Raw genomic sequence first — 11,152 nt, 5'->3', positions numbered from 1 at the left:
TGCCTGTGGGTAATTTTGCATGTTTGTGTATTCGTGCAGTGGATGTCAGTGAAAATGATGCAACATGAAATAAAAAAATTAATCGTTGGTGACTTCGAAACGAGTATGGATTTTTTAACAATTCAATATGTAATTTTGTAGGCTGAAAAGTTGTCTTTAAGATGACATAAACAAAAAATAATTAATTTACAGTACCGTTATACTAAAATTTTACAGGAAAACAAAAAATGGAAATTTTTAAATTGAGCATAGAAAATATGAACCACAATAATCGATTAAGGACATAGAACAGAAGTTTTTGCACTTTTCTTTGAAAATAGTTTTTAGAAACATTTGGTCTGTTCCAGTACTGCAAGAATCTACTAATTTTTACTATTTTTTTCGATAACATAAAGGAAAAATTGTTATCGTAGTAAAAAATGGTAGCTTCTTGCAGGTTCTGGAACAGACCAATTGATAACAATGTCTTGACCATGTTTGCTTTTATAAAAACAATAATTTCAACACCATTCAAGTCCAAACAATACTACTTCTTACGAAGCGTTTTGATAGCGACAGTTTATTTAAACGCAAGTGTGTATTGGCATCTCCCATAAGAAAAATATCGATTTTATGCCAGATAAAGTGATTTTCATCCGAACTAAAAATTTTACACCACACAATGCCCGCAAAAATATGACATAGCTTGAAAAAAACCCGCAAAAAAAAGAATTGGAGTTTCATAGAAACAAACTCGTCGAAGGGAGTAGTATTGTCTGGGCTTGAATACAACAATGGGTGTTGAAATTTTTGCTTTTATAACCCTGCGTTTACACATGACAGGCAGTTGACTTCATGTATTGATTGTCAAAATCCTAAAACTTGCCTGTGTGACGTGGGCGTCCCGACAACTGCACAAACATTTGTAAAATTATGAATGAAAATCATCGATTTCTTTTTGTTTTCCATTCACATGTTTTGTTTTTCTTCATGTTCTTTTGTTTTCAACACATTTCAGTTATTATCTCACTCATTTTTACAAAAATGTCGAAAATTTGTTAACCCGACTGTCTTTGAAAAAATGATGGACAGCTGGGAGACAGCCGACAAATGTATGTATGTGTTAGTAAATCAGAGTTGTATTTGGAGACAAATTGTCTTGTGTAAATGCCTAGTAAAAGCAAACATGATTACGACATTGTTTCTAAAACTATATTCAAAGAAAAGTGAAAAAACTTCTGTTCTATGCCCTGATTTTTTCCTCTATTAGGGCAATGCCGTTAAAGACTATACTAATATGGGTCAAGCCTGGCTGATACAGGACTTTCCATATGTGATTAAATTGTTTGTACGTACTCTAGACATAACCGTTAATAAGTTTTATAGTAATTTTTTGGAAAATAACTTCAAAAACTAGAAATTTCTAGCCAAATTGCCAACAAAGGGACACTAATTACGATTATGACAAAATTACGTCAGGAGCAGCACCCTTCTTGTCGGAATCAATGACAATACTAATGAAAATGATAGGGAACCAGTTATTCCACCATTCTGATAACTAAAAATAACATAAAAAGCCAAAATTTTCTAAATAATCGATGATTGCGGTGAATCATCTTCAATGCTCAATTTAAAACTGTCATTTTTTTGTTTTCAGTCACGGTATATACTTTATAGGGTTTCCGACTAATATTTAGATGTTTTTCAAATTCCATTATACCCTCCATATTATAGTAGAGGGAGACAACTGAGATAGTCTCCAAAAATATCAGAAGATACAGAAGTCGTGTTGACCAGTGTTACACTCGTAGATGTTTTGAATGTGTGTGATAATTTGAGTTCGCCTTATAGTACGTTTATATAACAGGATTTAACAAACCGTCTGGGTTTCAAATGTCAATTCCATTGTTTATATTTCAAATAAATCCTCATGAAGAAGGTTAACCCTGCAAAAGGCTATAATATAAACATGGCCTTAGCCAGAAACACATCTAGGAATATATGAGTCGCTCAGCGCCAAAACGGCCTAACTTACATGCCCAAATAAATCAAACAGGCTATTAAGATCTAACTAGAACCTTTTGAAATAGCATTCAATCTGATTTTATAAAATTTACGGAAAACAATTCGTATAAATACATTCTACAATTATACGGATAAGGTAATAATTAGCATACACATTCATTATTTTCAAGAAAATCAAGTTGCGTTTATTCTCCAGTGGCTACACAAGAATTTATAATTCAAATATGATGTTTTCTGCGAGTAATGTTGGTTTCTTGGGTTGTCTTGTGTAATGGAAAAATTTGTGTATTTAAAATTTTCATTTCAAAAATCTCTTTTTCAATTGTGTGAGTGAGTAAATTGACACACACCGACAGCAGAAGTGCGCCCTTTGAGCAGCCTATACTGACAATTTTCAGCCTTTTTGGTGCTATATTGAGGTCACTACCTTCTATGTCCAAATTGTTACCTCTATCAGGGCAACGCCGTTAAAGACTAGTATAATATAGAGCAAGCCTGGCTAATACAGGACTTTCCATACATCATAAGATTGTTTGTACGTACTCTGGACATAACCTGTAATGATTTTTCAATGTCATTTTTCAAAAAATAGAAGTTTCTAGTCAAATTGCCTACAAAGGGACATTAATTACAATAATGCAAAAATTACGTCAGGAACATCATTTTTTCTATCGAAATCAATGACAAAAATACTGATAACGATAGGGAACCATTTACCATTCTGATTACTTAAATGGCATAAAAGGCGAAAAAAATTATTAATCTATTATTGCGGTGCATCATTTTCAATGCGCAATTTAAAAATGCCCATTTGTTGTTTTCCTATAAAATTGTAGTATAACGGTACTGTAAACGGAATATCTTTGTATGTCATCTTAAAGACAACTTTTCAGTCCACAAAATTGTTTTATGAATAGTTAAAATATCTCAACTTGTTTACAAGTTATCAACGTTTACATTTTGTATTTCAGTTTGCATCATTGTCAGTGACAGTCACTGTACCCCACTCCTTATTATTAAAAACAAATTTTTAGAAATAGGATACCAATCTTTATTTTTATTATTAAAACATATAATATGTCTGTTCCAGAACCTGCAAGAATCTACAAATGTTTACTAAGATGACAATTTTTCCTTTCGAAAATTTCGAAAAAATATTAAAAACTAGTTTCTTGCCGTTTTAGAACAGACCAACAATGCTTATTTCAATATTTTAACAATCAATTCTAGGAAAAATAAAGATCAACGTATTTAAATATAACTAAAAGGCTTTTGTCCAACTCTTCATTTGTTCAATACCCAAACATACTATAACTTGAGGACATTGAGGACAAATGTCCTTGTGCTACTTCAATGTCTGATTTAAATTCAATTCTCATTTCCTCATCCTTACTGCATTCTTCGATAAAAGTTTTAAAATAAAAACCAGCCTTTGCAATGTATGACGGTTGAAAAGGGTTCATAGATTTTGAGTAAAGGAGTCCAAGTCTGATATGGGCATTCATGCACATTTTCTTCTCGTCAAATGTCATATCGGACAGGCAATAGTTCGATTCGCCTCTAAACGAGGAGACCACTTTTTTAAAATTTTCAATGGCACTTTCTGTCAATTGATTAAGATCATTATGATTTCTGTAACATTTAGTCCATTGATTACCATCATTATGATTTCTGAGAGGCGTATCGACATTTTCCTGGATCATTCGCATTTTAAGAATTAGCTGTCGCATATAACCCATAGCCGCTTCATACCAACATTCCCGAGACATTGCCATATGGGTTTTGGGGTTAAGTTTTGCAACCAGTTCTTTGTTGTATTGAATGCGCATTTCTTGCATTTGCAATTGGCTTCGCCTGTCTGTGTCGAAAAATGTCATGTGATCGTAGAGTTTTGCGAAATCCTTCATTACATCGACATACGTTACTAGGTCGACGCTTGGTTTATAAAAGTCTTTGGCCATTTCAAGCCACCTCTTTGCGAATAAGAACACTTTCTTAGCATCCTTCGATGTGGTGCAGTATTCAGCGGATATTTTCTTTTTATATGACTTTAATGGTAATTCGGAGTATAGAAAAGGCATTTCACTTTCCAAAACAATATTTTGAATACCTAAAATGAAAAAAGAAAACATAAATTTCAATAAACTAGAAAAGTGATAAATGTTGGATATAATACTCCTGTGCCAGGCATTGGAAATAAAACATGAAAAATTTTAACTTTTAGGAGAGAGAGGAGATATGCATAAGAGATCCCTTTTTCCCTTCTTACCCAGAAACTCAAAACATTTTCATGAAAATTTTCATGGTCTGGCACAAGACTTATACAAAGTTCTGTTGTATATCGTCTATAATAAAACAATACACACCTGAAATTAAATTTTCCGCTTCTTGTTCTAAATGTTTCTTTGATGCCGACAATAGTGCAATGCAGTATTTCCCCCATCGCCATCCTAGATAGGCGAATGTCTTTTCAACACGCTGGACTTCATTCGATTTCGATTTAATTTTAAACTCATTCGCCAAATATTCAGCCGCGGCCAGGTAATTTCGAGCTTCTTTGAAATTTTTACGTTTAATATAAAAACTGGAGAGATTGGCTGATTGCACTGCTAAATCACAACTAATGTACGATTTAGTTTCAAGTGACAGCATCATTGTCAAGTAGTGATATTTGGCAGACATATTAAATATTTCCAAATTTTGATATACTCTGGCCATGTTTTTTGTAATTTGATTATAAAATTGATCTATTTGGGTGGTATCTTTTAATTTATCCTTATCTTCATTTGGTCTAGATTTTTTGTATTCTTTATATGCCTTTTCTGCATCCGTAAGCAAAGTGAGAGCCTTCGTATTGTCAACGGTAATAATACCAAGATTAAGCAGCGATCCAATAAATGGTGTAATTGCTTCTCTTTTAATATCACGCATTTTTATCAATTCAATGCACTCCTGCCAATATGTCTCGGCCTCGGTGGATTCATCGCTATTGGCATTTATACGTCCAATATCATAGTAAATATGAGCCAGAAGGATTTGGTACGCTAGATCGTTTTCTTCATCTATGGTATTTAAAAATTCTTTGAGATCATCCTTCAGCTGCAACAACAACTTCAGAAATGTTGAATTTGTTTCTTTATTTTCAGTCATTTGCTCTTTTATTTCGTTGTAACGCTTGAGGAACGCTTTGTTCATTTTGTAAATTTGTGTTTTTAATATTGCTTTGTTAAAACTGGCACTCACGCTTGGTTGTATTGGTCGTTGTTGAAGCAACGAGTGTTAAAATCGAACTGATCGTTTGAACACAGAAAACGACATCACTTAATTTTTTGTGATTTAATTTTAGGCATGGTAAAGGACTGTGGCCACACTGACTTCAAGTGGCGCAACACTAGTTGTGTTCCATTACAACTTGTCTACAAATAGTTTTGTTTACTGGTGATCCTTGTATTGTGCGTTTCTTGTAGGTAAGAAATCAATAGTATTGCGTTGTTGATGTGTCGTAAATTGAATTGAATATCAGAATTCATTGTATGAGAAAATATGAACTAATATTTTAATTGGTTAAAAGTGCGGCAAAAACATTCCGATTATCTTAAATAGTTGATCTTTATTGAAAAACGATTGCAATATATGAGGCGCTCAGCGTCAAAACGGCCTAACCCACATGCCCAAATAAATCAAACAGGCTATTAAGATCTAACTAGAACCTTTTGAAATAGCTACTAAAAAATTCCATATTGCATTGAATAACACTAAGTTATACATACAACCTTCTAAAATAATGCAATATGGAATTTTTTAGATTTTATTTCCAAAGGTTCCAGTTAAATCTTTATAGTCAGTTTGATTTTTTTTGGGCATGTGGGTTAGGCCGTTTTGACGCTGAGCGCCTCATATATTGCAATCGTTTTTCAATAAAGATCAACTATTTAAGATAATCGGAATGTTTTTACCGCACTTTTAACCAATTAAAATATTAGTTCATATTTTCTCATACAATGAATTCTGATATTCAATTCAATTTACGACACATCAACAACGCAATACTATTGATTTCTTACCTACAAGAAACGCACAATACAAGGATCACCAGTAAACAAAACTATTTGTAGACAAGTTGTAATGGAACACAACTAGTGTTGCGCCACTTGAAGTCAGTGTGGCCACAGTCCTTTACCATGCCTAAAATTAAATCACAAAAAATTAAGTGATGTCGTTTTCTGTGTTCAAACGATCAGTTCGATTTTCACACTCGTTGCTTCAACAACGACCAATACAACCAAGCGTGAGTGCCAGTTTTAACAAAGCAATATTAAAAACACAAATTTACAAAATGAACAAAGCGTTCCTCAAGCGTTACAACGAAATAAAAGAGCAAATGACTGAAAATAAAGAAACAAATTCAACATTTCTGAAGTTGTTGTTGCAGCTGAAGGATGATCTCAAAGAATTTTTAAATACCATAGAGGAAGAAAACGATCTAGCGTACCAAATCCTTCTGGCTCATATTTACTATGATATTGGACGTATAAATGCCAATAGCGATGAATCCACCGAGGCCGAGACATATTGGCAGGAGTGCATTGAATTGATAAAAATGCGTGATATTAAAAGAGAAGCAATTACACCATTTATTGGATCGCTGCTTAATCTTGGTATTATTACCGTTGACAATACGAAGGCTCTCACTTTGCTTACGGATGCAGAAAAGGCATATAAAGAATACAAAAAATCTAGACCAAATGAAGATAAGGATAAATTAAAAGATACCACCCAAATAGATCAATTTTATAATCAAATTACAAAAAACATGGCCAGAGTATATCAAAATTTGGAAATATTTAATATGTCTGCCAAATATCACTACTTGACAATGATGCTGTCACTTGAAACTAAATCGTACATTAGTTGTGATTTAGCAGTGCAATCAGCCAATCTCTCCAGTTTTTATATTAAACGTAAAAATTTCAAAGAAGCTCGAAATTACCTGGCCGCGGCTGAATATTTGGCGAATGAGTTTAAAATTAAATCGAAATCGAATGAAGTCCAGCGTGTTGAAAAGACATTCGCCTATCTAGGATGGCGATGGGGGAAATACTGCATTGCACTATTGTCGGCATCAAAGAAACATTTAGAACAAGAAGCGGAAAATTTAATTTCAGGTGTGTATTGTATTATTATAGACGATATACAACAGAACTTTGTATAAGTCTTGTGCCAGACCATGAAAATTTTCATGAAAATGTTTTGAGTTTCTGGGTAAGAAGGGAGAAAGGGATCTCTTATGCATATCTCCTCTCTCTCCTAAAAGTTAAAAATTTTCATGTTATATTTCCAATGCCTGGCACAGGAGTATTATATCCAACATTTATCACTTTTCTAGTTTATTGAAATTTATGTTTTCTTTTTTCATTTTAGGTATTCAAAATATTGTTTTGGAAAGTGAAATGCCTTTTCTATACTCCGAATTACCATTAAAGTCACATAAAAAGAAAATATCCGCTGAATACTGCACCACATCGAAGGATGCTAAGAAAGTGTTCTTATTCGCAAAGAGGTGGCTTGAAATGGCCAAAGACTTTTATAAACCAAGCGTCGACCTAGTAACGTATGTCGATGTAATGAAGGATTTCGCAAAACTCTACGATCACATGACATTTTTCGACACAGACAGGCGAAGCCAATTCCAAATGCAAGAAATGCGCATTCAATACAACAAAGAACTGGTTGCAAAACTTAACCCCAAAACCCATATGGCAATGTCTCGGGAATGTTGGTATGAAGCGGCTATGGGTTATATGCGACAGCTAATTCTTAAAATGCGAATGATCCAGGAAAATGTCGATACGCCTCTCAGAAATCATAATGATGGTAATCAATGGACTAAATGTTACAGAAATCATAATGATCTTAATCAATTGACAGAAAGTGCCATTGAAAATTTTAAAAAAGTGGTCTCCTCGTTTAGAGGCGAATCGAACTATTGCCTGTCCGATATGACATTTGACGAGAAGAAAATGTGCATGAATGCCCATATCAGACTTGGACTCCTTTACTCAAAATCTATGAACCCTTTTCAACCGTCATACATTGCAAAGGCTGGTTTTTATTTTAAAACTTTTATCGAAGAATGCAGTAAGGATGAGGAAATGAGAATTGAATTTAAATCAGACATTGAAGTAGCACAAGGACATTTGTCCTCAATGTCCTCAAGTTATAGTATGCTTGGGTATTGAACAAATGAAGAGTTGGACAAAAGCCTTTTAGTTATATTTAAATACGTTGATCTTTATTTTTCCTAGAATTGATTGTTAAAATATTGAAATAAGCATTGTTGGTCTGTTCTAAAACGGCAAGAAACTAGTTTTTAATATTTTTTCGAAATTTTCGGAAGGAAAAATTGTCATCTTAGTAAACATTTGTAGATTCTTGCAGGTTCTGGAACAGACATATTATATGTTTTAATAATAAAAATAAAGATTGGTATCCTATTTCTAAAAATTTGTTTTTAATAATAAGGAGTGGGGTACAGTGACTGTCACTGACAATGATGCAAACGGAAATAAAAAATGTAAACGTTGATAAATTGTAAACAAGTTGAGATATTTTAACTATTCATAAAACAATTTTGTGGACTGAAAAGTTGTCTTTAAGATGACATGCAAAGATATTCCGTTTACAGTAACGGTACTGTAAACAATTTTATAGGAAAACAACAAATGGGCATTTTTAAATTGCGCATTGAAAATGATGCACCGCAATAATAGATTAATAATTTTTTTCGCTTTTTATGCCATTTAAGTAATCAGAATGGTAAATGGTTCCCTATCGTTATCAGTATTTTTGTCATTGATTTCGATAGAAAAAATGATGTTCCTGACGTAATTTTTGCATTATTGTAATTAATGTCCCTTTGTAGGCAATTTGACTAGAAACTTCTATTTTTTGAAAAATGACATTGAAAAATCATTAAAGGTTATATCCAGAGTACGTACAAACAATCTTATGATGTATGGAAAGTCCTGTATTATATGCTGTTTATATTAGAGCTTTTTGCAGGGTTAACCTTCTTTATAATTACACAAGACAATCCAACAAACCAACATTACTCGAAGAAAACATAATGTTTGAATTATAAATTCTTGTGTAGCCACTGGAGAATAAACGAAACTTCATTTTCTTGAAAATAATGAATGTGTATGCTAATTATTACCTTATCCGTGTAATTGTAGAATGTAATTATACGAATTGTTTTTCGTAAATTTTATAAAATCAGATTGAATGGTATGTTGGGAAACTATCAAAATGTTTGGGTTTCAAAACCAACACAATAATAAAATATGTTTGTAGTAGTATGAGCGGACCTAGTATAGGTCCACGTTTTGATATATGTAGCTCCCAAAGAACGCTACTTCAATATTTTCGGCATTATGAAGGTTTTAGCCACATTACCGAAATCGCAGAAATTTGGTCTTCTTTGGGGCTACAAAACTTTTTCCCCAAAATCTTGGCAGTATACATATATCCACATTTTGACACAGCACCCATAGAACGGTATTTTCCGATTTTCGGTATTTTGAAGTACCGAAATGGCAGAAATTTTGTATTTTGGTTTTTGTCATTGGTGCTACAAAACTTTCCCCCAGAAACGAATCAAGATTTAAACGCATTATCCTAAATAAATGGGTAAAATTCGGTATATGGTAAAAACCAAATTCATTTTGCAATTCCATTTGAAAAGAAAAAAAAATAAAAAATTGCGATTTTTAGTACAGAGATTAAGGATAAAAATTGATTTCAAATCGCGTTCGCGTTCACAAAATAGGTAGTTATAGCAGTTTTTATTCTCATACTAGCAGACCCGCGGTGCTGGCCCGTCGTATTGAGTTTTAATGACAACTTTTTATGGAACTTATGCTTTACAATTCAAAAATAGGTATTGTCTCATTCCTTTGGGTCCATTGTCAAACCAAGTTATTCATTGAGGATTTTAAATTTATCAACCGATTTTGTCTGTAACCTTTCTTTTCTCTTACGGACTTTGTTAGATTTTTTCGCACATTGATACTGTTAAGGATTTGTTATCGTGCATGTCTCATATCTTTATCTTAAGCGATATAATTTTAAAAGTAAAAAAATGGTACAGCCGCATTCTCCCGTTTATTGAGACTTATACGTTTTTGGTTTTTCATGACTGATGGACCGTTGAACCTCAACATTTAAGGAAATTTGTAAATATATCGGTTTTCTTAATATGTCTACATGTACCACGGCAAATTCCACAAAATTTCGTAAAATCGGTTCGCTAGTTTTCGATATACTTAAAAACTGGCTTTGGCCGGGACTGCGGGAACCAAAAAAAATTGATCGGGGCGCAATCACCGTTGTCTCGAAAATTAATTTGCAAGCCGATGCATTCATAAGTTTAGCAAAAATAGCTATTATAAAACAATAGGCCCCCGAAATTCGCCAATAAATATATAGAATTATATAGATGTGACATATTTATAAAAGTGGGCGTGGTCAATTGTCTTTTTCATAAAAAACCTAAGTTGGGCTATGACGGACATTTAAAAAAATATCCTATTCGGTCCAGCCGTTCTAAGGGGGAGCAGTTCTCCCCTTTGAGCTGCAAATAAAATATATCATAAATTTTAAAAACTATAAACTTGAAGGGCTTTCAACTCACAGAAAGGAGAGGACCTATAAGCAACAACTTCGAATTTCATCTAATATTCTAAGAAATATTATAATATCCAAAGTGTGGGCGAACGCAGTATTCGGTTCGAGCTATCCAGCCACTACATATGGTGTCATAGGGGTTTTTACAACTTTCGGGCTGTTTTTTCAAGAAGTATCGACTTGCCCCTGAAAAAACTTTTGCTGTTGTAATTGAGGCAGCGAATGCAAGTTGCTTCAACAAAAATTCGAGAGCAGGTCTTAAAGTGAATTTATCAAAAATTTTGTGTGGGAGGCACCCGAAGGAGTGGACAAATATAGTCCATATTCGAACCTGATCTATATTTGGTATATATATAAGGATGTGTTAAGTATGGACCAAATCGGTCACTCCCATCAAGACTTATCGTGTGCACATTTTTTCCGAAAAATTTTGACCGAATCGGCAGATCCGTTTGAGAGTTAT

At 33.3% G+C, this 11,152-nt stretch overlaps 2 protein-coding genes across 2 annotated transcripts; one reads left to right on the top strand and one right to left on the bottom strand.

Annotated features, from left to right (window-relative positions):
* Positions 1-1,438: 1,438 nt before the first annotated feature.
* LOC141392374 (KIF-binding protein-like) lies at positions 1,439-5,199 on the bottom strand. The gene is made up of 3 exons (XM_073965324.1): positions 4,371-5,199; positions 3,504-4,114; positions 1,439-1,537 (listed from the first exon to the last, which is right to left on the bottom strand). Exons 1-3 carry the CDS (start codon positions 5,197-5,199, stop codon positions 1,439-1,441), a joined length of 1,539 nt encoding a protein of 512 aa, XP_073821425.1.
* Positions 5,200-6,249: 1,050 nt separating this feature from the next.
* LOC141393197 (KIF-binding protein-like) lies at positions 6,250-8,497 on the top strand. Its single transcript, XM_073966162.1, has 2 exons — positions 6,250-7,169; positions 7,426-8,497. The coding sequence occupies exons 1-2, from the start codon at positions 6,341-6,343 to the stop codon at positions 8,241-8,243; spliced, it is 1,647 nt and encodes a 548-aa protein (XP_073822263.1). The 5' UTR covers positions 6,250-6,340; the 3' UTR covers positions 8,244-8,497.
* Positions 8,498-11,152: the final 2,655 nt, after the last annotated feature.

This window comes from Musca autumnalis, unplaced genomic scaffold, assembly GCF_047663935.1.
Source record: "Musca autumnalis isolate F117 unplaced genomic scaffold, ASM4766393v1 scaffold_2, whole genome shotgun sequence".
Classification (NCBI taxonomy): domain Eukaryota; kingdom Metazoa; phylum Arthropoda; class Insecta; order Diptera; family Muscidae; genus Musca; species Musca autumnalis.
The sequence above is the reverse complement of the archived record's forward strand: the minus strand, read 5'-3'. Positions and strand labels throughout refer to the sequence as shown.